General features: G+C 34.2%; 1 protein-coding gene and 1 long non-coding RNA gene across 3 annotated transcripts; one reads left to right on the top strand and one right to left on the bottom strand.

The window, feature by feature from the left end:
• Positions 1-3,298: 3,298 nt before the first annotated feature.
• LOC145000055 (1-aminocyclopropane-1-carboxylate oxidase-like) lies at positions 3,299-4,847 on the top strand. The gene is made up of 3 exons (XM_078959200.1): positions 3,299-3,482; positions 3,585-3,814; positions 3,900-4,847. Exons 1-3 carry the CDS (start codon positions 3,381-3,383, stop codon positions 4,528-4,530), a joined length of 963 nt encoding a protein of 320 aa, XP_078815326.1. The 5' UTR covers positions 3,299-3,380; the 3' UTR covers positions 4,531-4,847.
• Positions 4,848-9,438: 4,591 nt separating this feature from the next.
• Positions 9,439-10,891, bottom strand: LOC145000056 (uncharacterized). 2 transcript variants are annotated; one of them, XR_013661104.1, is made up of 3 exons: positions 10,331-10,891; positions 10,093-10,188; positions 9,439-9,917 (listed from the first exon to the last, which is right to left on the bottom strand). It is a non-coding gene; the product is annotated as an uncharacterized LOC145000056 (long non-coding RNA). The 2 variants fall into 2 exon arrangements; XR_013661105.1 differs by having other exon boundaries at positions 10,093-10,159; positions 10,331-10,889.
• Positions 10,892-15,478: the final 4,587 nt, after the last annotated feature.

Genomic DNA, 15,478 nt, shown 5'->3' with positions numbered 1-15,478 from the left:
TGTTGATAACTCCAGGTTGTTGATAGACCATAGGCCTGCTGATGGTCCATATGACTATGGGTAGTCCACAAGGTTGTTGATAATCCATAGTCGTTTTATATAGGTTGTGTTGTGCTATATGTGATATTTTAGGAAACTCGCTAAGTTTTGTGTTTAATGTTGTGGATTAAATGTTTTTCAGGTACTTTATCGGTTTTGGGATGTGAATGTGTGACTGTACACACACATCAGTAGTTTTATGATTGGATATTCCACGATACTTTCTTATAACTCTGATTTATGGGTTTCAATTTATGAACAAATGGTTTTGTTTTAAATGTACCCTTCTGGAAATGAGTGTTTATGATGGTTTTAAAATGGAAATTTTATTCTGAAAATTGGAACGTTACATGATGGATTTCATTTAGTTGCAACTACTTGTTATTTCATTGAATCATGAACGTTGTCTTGTACGTAAATCTGACCATTAGAACAAGTTTTGATAAAATAACATTTTGGAGTGGCATAGTACTCTTGGTTGCTTACTTACGAATGCTAATATGGATGATAAACATATTAACATTGATTCTTTTATAAATGATATGTTATCTTACCAAATAAATTTTGGATCACTTATTTGCGAGTTGTCCTTTGGTAATTGATATTTAGAGAAAGGTTGGATGTTAGTAAAGTATTCTTATTCCTTCTTTTTCCCTTGCCCAAAATTAGATTTGTTTAGCGGATCAAACAAAGCTTAGAGCATCCACAATCATGGTTCAATGAAAGATTTAATTAGGTTGGAAGCTTAGTTATCATTCAATAGATGAAACGTTACTATTGTGAGATGTCACATTGACATTCAATGGATTTAAAGTTCAATGGTCATTGGACTCTTCAATAGGAAAAATGAAAGTTCATTAATTTTTATATAACTGTTAAAAATGGGTTCTATTGAATATGATAGAGTTCAATGCATTGTAGGGAAAAATTTGATTGAGTTGTATGGAATACTGAATGATGATGTGATAGTCTATTGAACTTTATGTAGTTGAATGCATTGTGGATTCCCTTGGTGCAAACTAAAAGAATTAATGGAGGGGATGTGGTTATTTTGTTGGTTTGGGCATTTCAACATGCCACTTTATGTCAACCTAAGAAGTCACAAAAGGATGTGTTTTTGATAATATTACATCTGATTAAATACCGTAAAAAACACATTAAATAGATTGATTTTTTTTAATTTATTCTAGTTTTTTAATAGTTTGCAATACAACTTCAGCCGTTCCAAAAATATAGAAAGTTTATACAGGTTATGCATCAAAATTGCAACAATTGTTGAAGAACAATAAATGTTAAAATTAATGAATTTGGACGAGATAGAAAATACTCCCTAACTAAAGTGGTTTTATATCGGCTATTTCGTTTATAACCAGCACACACTAGTACACACACTAGTACAGAAAACATTTGTTGATGTGGCTAAAATGATTGATTGATGCGAGCATTGAACTGCACCAAAAAAATATCGCATCAAAAAATACCCTAATTTAATGATGTGGTTCCAAAACCACACTAAAAAATAGCCAAAACTACACCAACAAATAGTCAAAATCGCACAAAAAATAGCCAAAACCGCTTAAAAAATATCTAAAATTGCACCAAAAAATAGTCAAAACCGCCTCAAAAAACAGTTAGCTAAAACCAATTAACAGGTGCATCATTGATGCACACCACGCTCTTTATGAAGCTTCATTTTCTTGTATGTAGGTATGTTCGGTGAGTATTTTTTAATCAATGGTTCAATCGTAATATCTTAATATGGTTTTTGAACTTTATATCTATGATTCCATCGACTTCGCTTTCTTTAGTGCATCTACAATGGGAGTTAAATAGGGGTTCAATAGAATTTAATTGAGTATAATATAAAAGAGAGAGATGATTGAGTTGAATGGACATTGAATGCATCATAGGCAATTTGAGTGCCAAATGGTAAGTTTTTCATGAATTAAATATAATATATATGCTCTCTCTCCTAGTTGGCACTTCATTCAACCCTTTCATTTAACTCTTATTGCGGATCATTAGAACTTCTAGTGGTCCCTTCTTTGATTTTTATTGCAGATCATTAGAACTTCTAGTGGTTCCTTCTTTGATTTTAGTTTCTCCAAAAATGGTTGTTTCAATCTTTGCAATTTGTTTTTTTCTACCAATTTAAAATTTGTTTTTGGGAAATTACATTTCATCGACGTTGTTTTCAATTTCTTTTTCGACAACATCTTAAAATTTAGTCGGCTAAAACTAGCTCCGTACCCATTGATTGAAAGTCACTAAGGCAAACATCATAAGTCTTTGGATCCTTTTTTTGGTGATATATCAATGAAGAAGAGGTATCTGCAGAGATTTAAAACAAGAAAACATTGTTAAAACTTAAAATCGGACAATAATTACGATTAATAAGAGAAAAATGGAATCACAAATGTCATTAATTAAAAGAAGATAAATAATGGACATACCTCACATACATTTTCAAGCATGGAATCGACAAATCTATAATTATAGGAAGAGGCTGCATCTCCAACGTTATATGAATGATAGAAGATTGAATGAAAATTTTGAAAAACATGAAAATTTTAAACGAAATTTAGTGGGATCTAGCGCGAAATCAAAAATTCAAATGAAATTTTTAAAAGAAAGATTAATTTTACTATTCAATATTTTTTAGTGGGAATTGTTTTTTTGGTGTGGTTCAAGGTTGTTTAGTGCAAATTATTTTTAGTGCAATTGTAGTTGTTTTTTGGTGCGGTTTCCATATTATTTTTTGGTGTAGTTTGGAAAACCACACCAAAAAATTCTTTAATTGTGTCATTTTAGAAAACCGCACTAACAAAACAATTTTATTATACCGTTCTTATATTTTCTGATGCTGGAGATATTTACAATTTTCAGGTGAGACCGCATCAAAAAATAAAAATCACTCACGCTGTTAAATGAACTGTGTTGTTGATCTTTCATTCCCAATCTTACATTTGAAATAATAAAAGGGCCGGTGCAATTGTAAATTACTTGTTGCTATATACGTATGTTAAAATAATCATCAATCATTATAAACCGAAAGACAATGCGGCTTAGCAGCATCTCGGTAGGCTATCTCACAAAGCATGGCATTGACCTTGCTTTGCACCCAATCATCAGTCACCAATCAACCGCCTTCCTCTAATGGCTGCCAAATCATGCTTTCACGCAAGCAATGATTATAATATATCGTACAGTTGACATTTTCATGTACACTACAGAGGCTATAAATAAGACATACCATAACGATCTTTTCATTGCCAAACCAGTGTATCTTGAAACTCAAACTCAAACTACAATACTAACGTGTTTCAAATTCCCTCTGAAAAATGCCGATCCCGGTTATTGACTTCTCCAAGCTTAATGGTGAGCAGCGAGCTCAGACAATGGCTCAGATAGCAAATGGATGTGAGGAATGGGGATTCTTTCAGGTACTCATCTAGCATAAGCATGCATACACCCACCCACACACACACACCTTATTAAGCATGTCGTTGTAATAAGGGTTGGCAAATGTGTTTTTTCATTTGCAGTTGGTGAATCATGGGATTCCAGTTGAGCTTCTTGAGAGGGTGAAAAAGGTGAGCACCGAGTGCTATAAGTTAGAGAGGGAAGAGCACTTCTTCAAAGACTCAGCACCCGTAAAGTTATTGAAGGAGTTAGTCCATAAGAAAAGTGAAGACAAGGTAGATAACATGGACTGGGAAGATGTCTTCCTTCTCTCAGATGATAACGAATGGCCACCAAAGACCGCAGGGTTCAAGTAAGCACTAATACTATTTTCCGACTACTACCATGTAATGGATTTTACATGGATCTAACTTGTGAATAAAATGGTTTATATATAGGGAAACCATGACTGAATACCGAGCAGAATTGAAGAAACTGGCAGAGAAGCTAATGGAAGTGATGGATGAAAACCTGGGATTACCGAAGGGGTGCATCAAGAAGGCTTTCAATGGAGGAGAAGGAGAAAAGGCGTTCTTTGGGACAAAGGTCAGCCATTATCCACCTTGCCCTCATCCAGAAATGGTGACAGGTCTGCGGGCTCACACTGATGCTGGAGGCATCATCCTTCTCTTCCAGGACGATGAGGTCGGTGGTCTTGAGATTCTTAAAGATGGTAAATGGACAGATGTTCAACCACTCCGCAACTCGATTGTCATCAATACTGGTGACCAGATTGAAGTCTTGAGTAATGGAAGATATAAAAGTGTTTGGCATCGTGTTCAGGCTATGCCCAATGGGACTAGGAGATCAATAGCCTCGTTTTATAACCCATCTTTTAATGCCACCATAGAACCTGCAACACAACTAGTTGAAAAAGACAACAAGGAGGTCAAACAAGTTGGTTACCCCAAGTTCATCTTTGGTGATTACATGTCCGTATATACCGAACAGAAGTTCCTCCCAAAAGAACCAAGGTTCGAAGCTGTAAGAGGTGTATACGATGAGAAAGATTTAATCTTTTCAGTTTAGGGTTTGTGATAAAGATGATGATCATGGGTAATTATAAGCTTTTACCCAAGTGGCAAAAATGGTCTCGTGGGTTTGTCCTTCTGCTGCTAATTATGCAGATTGTGTACACAGCTTTACTATTATTCTGTTTGATGTTTCTGTTGTGTGTTTGCTTTCCAAACCATTGCAAATCTTGATATTGTTCATGATTGCTGCTTTGTGTCACTGGTATATCTGTCATTTCCTTTATTTCTTCATGTAATTACTAATACATTGTAATATATACTGAGTAATTTACCATCTAAGCGAAGGCACTTATTTGGTTTTTTTTTAAAGAATTTCTTGGTCATGTCTGTTGCTTAACAATCTCTATGTTCAAAGTTCAAACATATATCTAATATGATGTTTAGCTACGCATTAATTTATAGATAAAAGCTTGATTGGCCACTACTTAAATAAACAATTACCCATTGTAAAATACTAAAAGGTAGAGTTACATTTGTCAATAGTCAATACCTTTACAAATATATTAATAAGATTTAATATAGAAATAATTATAACGTAAAACGGTAAAAAGTCTTGCCTCCCCATATCTAGGCACGTAGATTTTTAAATATTTAGTTCTATTGATGACCTTTCATTTCATTATTTAACTCGTATATTATTTATTGCAGTCAAAGTAGCATATTCAAGATCAACCTTGCCGTAGTTCATTATCATAAGTTAAATAAAGCTTATTTTACACATATGAAGGCTTATTCTATATATACTCTAACTGTTTGATATAAACTATATGTGACGAGTAATAGCTATTGTATAATAGTAAGTTTAATGAAAGAGTTTAATATTGAGGTGGAAAGCCTACATATCATTCAATGGATAAAATTCTATCATTATGAGATATCACCTAATGGATAAAATCCTATCATTATGAGATATCACATTTACATTTAATGGATTTGGAGTTCAATGATCATTATTGAACTCTTCAATGGAAAAAAAAATCTTAATTATTTACTATAAATTTTATTTTATAAAATTTTATTTAACATTATAGAATTCAATGCATTGTAGATAGTGGCGGAACCAGAAACTTTTGCAATGGCTAACACAAAAAAAAATCCCGATAAAAGATAGTGAGAAAAAAAAATTAAATACTGTTTCATTAGAAATAACAAATCAACGCAAAAGTTTTACATAATTACATTTTTTAAAGTTGTCATTTATGATTACCCATTTTCCGCAAGCACTTTATCACTTGTTCGATCTTAATATTCATAAGTGTTTCTTTTTCTATACTACAAATTAAAGTATCATTCAAAAAATCATTACATATTTTATTTCGTAAGTCGGTTTTAAGAGCTTCATTACGGAAAAAACATCTTTCAAAGGTTGCGGTTGTGACGGACAAAATCAAAGTCAACTTTGATAACCTACAAACCAAAGGAAATGAAAGATGTTTTCTAGTTTCAACCATCTCAAATGAGAAAGGCCTCCAATTCCCTTTAAATTAGAAAATTCATTATCAATCAAAGTGTAATAACTTATTGGAATTCTATTTTAAATGTAATTAAGGTTGGTTTAAAAAAGCAATAGAATTGTATAGATTGTAGAAAATATGATGTGACATCCCTACCAACTAATTACTTCCACCATTGATTATATATATATATATATATATATATATATATATATATATATATATATATATATATATATATATATATATATATATATATATATATATGGAGGATTTGAGGGTTAGCACGTGATACCCCTACCAACTAATTACTTCCACCACTGATTGTAGAGAAAAAAAACAATAGAATTGTATAGATTGTAGAAAATATGATGTGACAATTCATTAAACTATGTAGAGTTTAACGATTATGATATTTTACGTAATATAATGATATTTTAAATAAATCAAACTTTTATTTTTCTGATTTACATAATATGATGATACTTTAATAAAATATTCAAATGTTTTTCATTCTAACATCAAAAAATGATTAATTGTTTACCTTTATATATATACTAGTGCCGTGAACAAGCCGTGCTAAGCACGGCCCACGAGTATTAATGTGCAATGCTATAATTAAGTAAATCTTAAAAAATACAATGCCTTGTTTGATTATATTAATACAATAAATATATTAACACCGGAGTGTTGCAGATCATTTTCGTCTAGTATCATGCATAACTCCTTCATCCACAAGATCTAACAAAAACAATATAGATATATCATAACTGTCAAAATGGAAGTACACTACTACTTGTTGCATATAACACCGTACTTTATACCAAAAAGGCCATAAAATGGAAATTGAGAAAAAATTACCTCTTTGTTTTCTATAAAACAACATAATTGGAATCAGGTTTGACATTTTTTGTCCTTAAAACAAACGTTGAAGCATATTTACATCTTGACATGTTAAATCATATCAAATGATATAATTTGTTAAAACATGTAATAATGGTTACATTTGACAAATTTCTAAACTTTTACAATGATAGCAAGATACAAAAATCATACTAATAGAGGAGAAAATTACAAAAATAAACCCTTAGCAGTTTAAACATTGATACTTTATTTTTCTTATAAAATTAATAAATATTTAGACAATTCTCCAAACTAACCATTTTTACCATTTTACCGAAAATTTTCAAAAGCAACGATTTTGACAGGTCAAAATGGAACATGTTTGAAACATTTATGATTTAGTTGGAAAAAATAAAATTGTAAGAGATTAAAATGCAAAATTGCCGAAAATATAATGTGTTTTTTTTCTGTATATTTCTTATCAAGAGTAACAAAGAAATTTAAAAAAAAAAAATAAAAAAAAAAAAAAAAAAGGTTCACAAGATATCACTTATGATGAGATAATATGATGGACTTCTTTTGCCTCTTTATGTCATAACAATATTCTCCCGTGATAACATTAACTTTTTATTTTGTCCATGACTAATTGACAGATATCAATCTATTCCAAATGAACAAATTCGTTTTTTGAGTAATTAAAGTCATAAACTACACAATGTACTCTACCTTAGGAAAATGATTATGCAAGAACATGTCGATTTATAATGGTCTTTAGTCGAACTTTTATTAAACCATATGTATATTATAAAGGACAAAACAATTATTTGTTATATATTTTCTTTTGTTTTGTAATGTCTCACTTGCATTGTACATGAAAGAATTGTCTGCAGGATTGCTTCATCCATTAAAAATATAGCAAAAGATTGTATTGGAAGCAATTATTTGTTTTCTTTAATTAATGCTCAAAAAGCAAGCAAATTCAAGTACAAATCATGAAAATATGAGAAAATGAACCGAAAGTTCTTCAAATGACATTTTAGTGCAACATGTTAGCAAATGCTTATAGCACCAAGATAGTTTACATAGCAAAAAAAGAGTAAATTATAAAAAACAATCCTAACATTTGACTGTGGAAAAAGGAACTATCATGAATTCAAGAATATGTCATTTATATCTCTTTCATCAAATATTTAGCAGTATTGTAAACAAATCTACAAGCTTCGGATAATTGATGGTTTGTCTTCTTATTCTCCGTGGTTAAACATGATGTATGTTTTCCCCCGCATATCTATTACATGTAAAAGTACTATCTCTCATGTTTTATCTGACAGGTGGCCCTTGTTCTGCTCTTTCTATCCTTGTGTATGAAATAAGTATTTCTAAGATTTGTAGTTTTTGTTACTAAATCAATTTTTAGTTTTTTTATCATATGGTAGTACTCCAAATATAGGGTAAAGTGATCCTTCAAATAGTTCATTTAGTGCAGAAAACAAATTGTTGTGCATTTGAAGATGTCCATTTATCTTCCGGTGGATGATTCAAACACTTTGTTTATCATATGACAAGTCATCCACACCCATTAAAGGGAAGACCTGAACAATTTAAAAATGACATGGCCCATTATGTGCTTCTTGCTTAGTTTTCTTGTAGAAAACCAAAAGACACCAGCTATTGCCTCTCCTCTATCAAGAACCTTAGAGAAAGAACATTAAACCGACAATCTAAAATTACGATAAAACACTGGATCTCAAACAATATATCAAAAGAAATCCAGAAACCCAATCTTAAAATGATCTAAAATATTTCAAGATGGGGGAAAACCTTAAGGTGATAAGAGAACCAATGTTTATCATTATTTGACCCTGCACAAGTGTATGTAGATTGTTCTAAAAAAAATAAAAATAAAAATAAAAAAAATCAATTGCACCTTATTCATTCGTATTTGGAAAATCGCAAGGAGAATCAATGTTTAAGTGTACTGATAACAGTCGCCTCTGATTCAAATTCATAAATAGAAACACAAACCGAAACCACAAAAAAAGAAAAAAAATAACCCAATTTATTTTGGGTTTTCAAAAAGATTCAGTCAGATATAAAAAATAATTTGAAAGGATGTTCCTGAGATCACCTTTGTGATCATGTAGGTCTCCCCATATAATGAGCCTTAAATTCGGATGCAGGTTACTTGGAGAAATCTTTTGTGTTTGTGATTAATTATTCCTCCAAAATGTAGATTCAATGTGGATAAGAAACTCACCCGAGGTTTATAACATGGGTTCCAACTCGTTCTTCCATTGCGGGACCAAAACACCATAAATTAGATATTTAAAAAGATTTCTCTAAGTAACCTTTAACTTGAGATTTGTTGAAAGCACATATGTGATTGAGCATAATTCTATTGCAAATCATGAACATAGTCTTAGTAATGTTGTTTTCATCGATTTCTATAACAGTAGCCTTGTATTTATAATTTATTAGTGTAAACTTTTAATTGCATATAAAGAAGAAACATAAATGAAAAAAATACTCACCATGTCAAGAGAAAAGGTAGATTAAGTTTATTGATGAGACAGAGGATAATATTGTCATTTGTGACATTATCAAGCTTAGAACCATGAACTTGACCATTGATTAAGAACTAATTTTAAGTTACTTGAAACTAAAAATCAAAAGTAAGAAACATTTGGAGTTTTAAATAAATAAGAACCTGATGAGGGACACGAAGAAGAGAAAGAGTTCCATAACAGTCTAAGTAAAGAGCTTATTCGGATCCAATGTTTTCACCATAGACAAACTTGAAACACCCAAAGTCAAAATAATCAAAGTGAGCAACACTTTCTTCTCCATTTCACCAGGGTCAAGTAAAATCCCTCAAAAGCTTCAAACTGTGTTCTTTATTTATTATTTTCTTTTTTGATATTAGGGTGTTACAAAAATTTAAGAACCTTGTAGAGGGAACATCTGGACAAACACATCAAAGCTTTTCATCGAACACCTGATCTGTAACTGATACGTTAACTTCCTCAGATCAATCTTCCTTCACATATTTGTTATCACCATTGGACCATGCCATAAGAAAACTCATCTACAAAATCAACCAAAAAATTAACATTATCATCAAAGTTTGAGCCTTTCACTATTTAAATTTACAACTAACTTGAGTTGTTAGTGCCTAAACGTAGAAGAAACCCATTAACTTGCGTAGAGAAAAAAATAATAATAAGAGAGGGTTTCAGGCCTAATAGATACTAAATAGTTACCTGATGATTCAGCAGCTTCAGGTCTTACGATAAGGAAATCTACCTCTTTCAATTCATGAAGCAATTTCTACAAATCACCAAAAACCCAAAATATTCCTGTTGGTAATTGAAAATTCAAGCCAAAATGATCGCATTACCAAACAAGAACAATATCTAGAATCTACAACAAATAACAGAAAATAGAGGAGAAGAAAACCGATTTAGGGTTCCAAACATTCGTGTTTGGTGAACTCGATACCTTTTTCTAAGGGATGAGATAAATACACAAGAAAAAACATGAGAAGGTGGAACCGAAGGAGAAGCAGACGATAGTTTCCAGCGGTATGCAAGAGTGGAGCTTTGGGGGAAACCCCGCCGACAAAAAGGAAAAGTGATGATCAAGTTTTCTACTTCAGCATTAGGTCAGGATGATCGGAAGCAAGCAGACAGCCACCTCTCAGCCGGTGAACAACTACGTTTGTTGGAACTTAGTGTTACTTCACTCTGAGTTAGGGATGAGGGGAGGTTGAAGCAGGCAAGAAATCGTTGTGTGCTATGAAAAAGAGAGATATGATAGCGGTGGTGGGATTAACTTAATGGAGATGTGAGAAATTGGTGGTGACATATCTTGGGGAAGAAGTCTGGTCTTGGGAAGACAACATAGTGTCCACGTGTACGTAGATTCCAAGAAGCGGCCAAGTATCGTGAAGAATGGCATGGTGGAACGTGTAACCGAAGACCCAACTGAACAAGGATCCACTTTTGTCTTGAGTATGAGGTGGAACTCCAAAAAAAAAAAATCACCATAATTCCAGCATAAATCATCCAAAAAATCCCTATTAAATCACAAGACCCACTTTCCTCCATTTTTAGTACATAGGGTATATATATATATATATATAGCTCGCACTAGGTAAATGTGGTTTATTTTTTAAGTAATTAATGATGAGCATTGTGATATTTTTTTATCATTTTATGGAAACGACATGTATTGTTCTACAAGGAAGATCAACCACTTAGACTATTAAGTATCGACAACTTGAAGTGGTGTTATAATAAGAAGAAACAAGAAGATAGGGTGGTGTTCATGGTGTTATAACACCCGTTGAGAGAAAAGAGATAGATAATTTGTGCAGCCAATAGATGATCTTATTTTATCTAGCCATAGCTAAAACAACAAGCAACACAACTAGATACAACAAGAAGGGGGGAGGGGTGTTCACGCATCTTAACGGTATTGATGATGCTCCACCTTAGCAACAACGAGATGCAACATGCCCTATACCTTCTACTCTTAAATAATCCCAACATATAAATTACATCGTGTTGTTACCAGAATAAAGCATGATTGTAAATTTCCTTTAAACACATATAAAGACAAAATTATAAGAATGGTCTATATATTTAGATGGAAATTATCATTTTAGACCAAAAAGGTTTGGACAAACAATCATAATCCAAATGTTTTTTTTTTTTTGGCTATTTTGGTCCAATTTAATTTAAACTTTTTGTAATGATGATTTTACACTTGATTTTTTTCTTTTAGCTTTATTTATTTATTTAAATTCTTTTATAATTAAAATAAAAATAAAAATAAAATCTCTCCCTCTCTCTCTCTCTCTCCCCTTAAACCAACAAAGAATACAAACATTATGTCTTTATTTTTGTTCTTGACTCACGGTGTGCTATGTGCTCTGTGCTTAACGTCTTCTTGAAATGGTTTCGTCTGGGTTAAGCCTGAGAACCAGAGCAAAGAAAGAACTGGCGTCAGTCACTGTCCATGAGGTGCTCCCAGAACGAGCGTCCGATGGTCTAGTCAATAATTGGATGAGAGAATTACAGTATAGTTTAATGTAAAGAATGAGGTCATTCCTTCTTCTCAGAATAAGGGTTTCTTTTATACCTGTTGTAATAAGCACATGTCCCATACAATACTTTTTGTCTTGTCTAGGCCAATAGGATGTGAAACCGTCCTATTCGCGAATCATGCAATACTAGCAGCTATCTGCTATTGGTGTAGAACTATCGTAGGGTACCTTTCTGAGCACTACTTGTCGCTTTGTGGAGCGATTAGTATTATTTTGGCTTGCTATAGACCAGAGTTTCTCGTTCTGAGTTGGACCTTGGTGCTAAAGTGTCGAGGTGTACGTGTGAGGCCGTGAGGACGAGGGTCTGGGTCAGGAACTTATGTTGGGTTGCAACCGTCGACTTCGTCCTTTAGATAGTTGTCTTGTTATCTTTAACGTATTCTTAAAATGATACGTAAGCAAGTCCCCTAAGCTAGTAAACGTCAGCATTAGCTTGGGGCAGTTAAGTTGATCTAGCGTAGATCAAGACACGTGTTCGACGGACATGAATCTGACATCCACTGATGTGACGGAACCATTTGCATAAACGATTCCATCATTCTAACTATCTGAATTCACTGCCTCGCATTTAAAACTTCCCTTATCAGGGACAGTTTCCTTTTCTTTGTTCTCCTACTCTTTAACTGCCTTTTCTTTCTCTTTGTTTCTTTTCCCTTTCTCCTTACTCTTGTTATCGATAAACAATGACAACACCAAGCACCAAAATCGATCCTCCATTAGGCGAGTTTGAGGCCATGCTGGCCCGATTTGGCTTTCTTCAGAGCACGGGGTGCAATATCCTCGAAAGGGAGCGGTCATTTCTCAGCTACCAGAAGGCAAGGTCGAAGTCCCCATCCCTATCTTCGAGGTGGGTCTATGGAAGCCGACAACTAACTTCTTCGATGAGATCACATGCCAATATGGCTTCTCTAAGGACGACCTAACTCAATCAATATGAGTGTCGCCTGGAGGGCACATAGGAATATGCCCTAGTTATTCGTGGATATGGATGGTGAGTGTGCATCTCCTCCTCCCCCCCCCCCCCCCCACCACCACCACCACCACCTATTTTTTTGCATATATCTTAATCGGGTGAAGTCAGGGGATTTGTCGATGACCTTAAGTGTATGATTTTTTTTCAGTTAGCGAGAGGATCATTCCTTTCGAGATGGCCATATAGGGCAGGTTCCATGGTTGTTGCTAGTAGAGGTACTTCCTCCACCGGTTAGCACTGATCGTGCCCTGGCGCTTGTTGGCCATGTTGTTTCCGTAGCACAAGGATTAAGTCCTCAATCAAACCAGTAGTTGGTTGACGCGCCTACTAAGGGGGTTTCTCACGACGATCCTCTACCTCCTTATCCAAAGGTCGATCCATTGAAGGAGGTGGTGACTAGAGGGAGCCGCTTGTCTACCAAGCGACAGGTGTCTTGGTTAGAATCCCCGCTTACTGAGGGCACTAGTTCCATCACTTTTGGCAGATGTCTTCGTAAGAAATGAAACGTGGTCTTCCTGTTGAGGGAGTCGGACGTGGTTGTGGACATTCCGATGATGACGCTCCGAAACTCTCAGAGGGAATGGATGAAGAGGCGACTGAGCTACCTCGTGAAACCAAGAAAGAGCATGTGGATGTTACCAACCCCGGGGAAGGTGCCTCCAGGCAAGTGTCGGGGTGGGTCTCAAATTGCTCTTGATTCTACCTCACCTTTAGCGAAGGGTAGTACTATTGTAGGTCTCTCTTCTTTACGTCTGGAGGTCCCTAACACCTATATCCTAGAGTAGGGGCTTACTTGAGAGTTCCTTCTTATGTTGAAGGGTTTTGAGCATTCTAACACTCTTAAGATGTACATGCAACCCTAGAAACCTTGGATCTATGTTTTACTATGATACATGCAAATTTGATTTCCAAGGTTTATATCCTATCTAGCATACATGGGGAGCTTTTAAACATAAAAGTGAGCAAGAAAACATACCTTGTAGTAGTTTGGATTCCTTGATAACCTTGTGAGCCTAGCACCTCAAGTGTGATGCCTCAAATGTCTCACACAACACCAAATTCACTTGGAATAACTTAGAGAGAAATGGAACACTTCTTGAAATCGGCTAGCCCTCACCTTTCTTTCTTAGTGGCCGATTTTGGTGAACAAAGTGTTACTTATATAGTGTGTTACGATTAGGGTTACACCATGTAAACCCTAATTATCATGAATTTTCTTTTCCATGAGCCATGGGTTTTATAAACACCATGGAGCATCCATGGGGCATCCTATGGGTTTTAGTCAACTTGATAATCCATGAAGCATTAGCCCACTATATAAGTATGGATGATTTACTCAATCAACCCATATATTTAATTAATCTCCTATTCTCCTTTTGATCACTTAATTAATTCCAAATTAATTCTTGATCAATACTAATTAAATAATATTATTAATATATCAGAGCTTATACTATATTAATAAGCCTTAAGTGTTATTTCTCTCATTATAGTCTATCCAAATGCATGATGCGATGCAACCCAAATGGACCATGCCAAACCGGGTCAAGTACATACCAGAAATAGTTATGGACTTAGACACCTTATCCAATAGTCTCCCACTTGGATGAGTCTAATAACCATAACTGCAAGTATGACTTCAAGAATCGATCAGCAATCGTATCTCTTTCAAGGTCTCTCGGAACTGAGATGATGATGATACGCCGTTTAAGATAAGTGATCATATAATCCTATGTTCTAGATATCAACTGGACAAATACATGGAACAATGTCTTACTTTTTGTCCTGCAGTTGTTTCCCGATTTCCGATTTGTTTGACAACGAACTTAATTGAACACATCAATTTAGTTCTGACCGGGCCCGGTACATAGGTCAAAACACAATCATCGAGGGGACCAAATATCACTTCTAATACAGGAAGGAACAGATAAACTTTGACTCATATGCTTGTTCTACTATTTGTTGAATTATACACAAAGGCACGTTTGTAACGCCGTGAAATTTCAAAACAATTTTTCATTATAAATTAATAAAAAACTCCAATCACAATTCTCGAAGACGTGTATCAATTTTTTTTACATAACATAAGTGCAAATCAAAATCCCCAGAATCTCAAACATCTCCACCATAAGTGTGTACTGATCATGATGGTGCCTTCCCGCGATCATCACTGGTACCTGAAACACATAACATGCAAACGGTAAGCAATAATACTTAGTGAGTTCCCCAAAATACAACGTACAACACATACACCTTTCCAGGCCAAAGCTCTATGGGATCTTCCGATCCAAGTGTCTAAGGGGATTTCCATCCTATAACTCTATTGACCTTCCTGTCCATGCTCTGTTGACCTTCCGGTCCATATCATCATACTCATATCATAGCATATTACATATACAACATACATCACATTTTCATCATACACATAAGACCTTCTGGTAACACATAATTACCCCATCAGGTAAGGCATAATGAGAAGACTCACCTCGAAGATGTCGGATGATCGCTCACACTCAATCTTCTGACCTAGCTTCCTCCTATAGTATAAATGCATCTCTAATTAATA

The sequence above is a fragment of the Lactuca saligna genome, chromosome 6 (genome assembly GCF_052625555.1).
Source record: "Lactuca saligna cultivar CGN05327 chromosome 6, ASM5262555v1, whole genome shotgun sequence".
NCBI classification, from domain to species: Eukaryota; Viridiplantae; Streptophyta; class Magnoliopsida; order Asterales; family Asteraceae; genus Lactuca; species Lactuca saligna.
The sequence above is the reverse complement of the archived record's forward strand: the minus strand, read 5'-3'. Positions and strand labels throughout refer to the sequence as shown.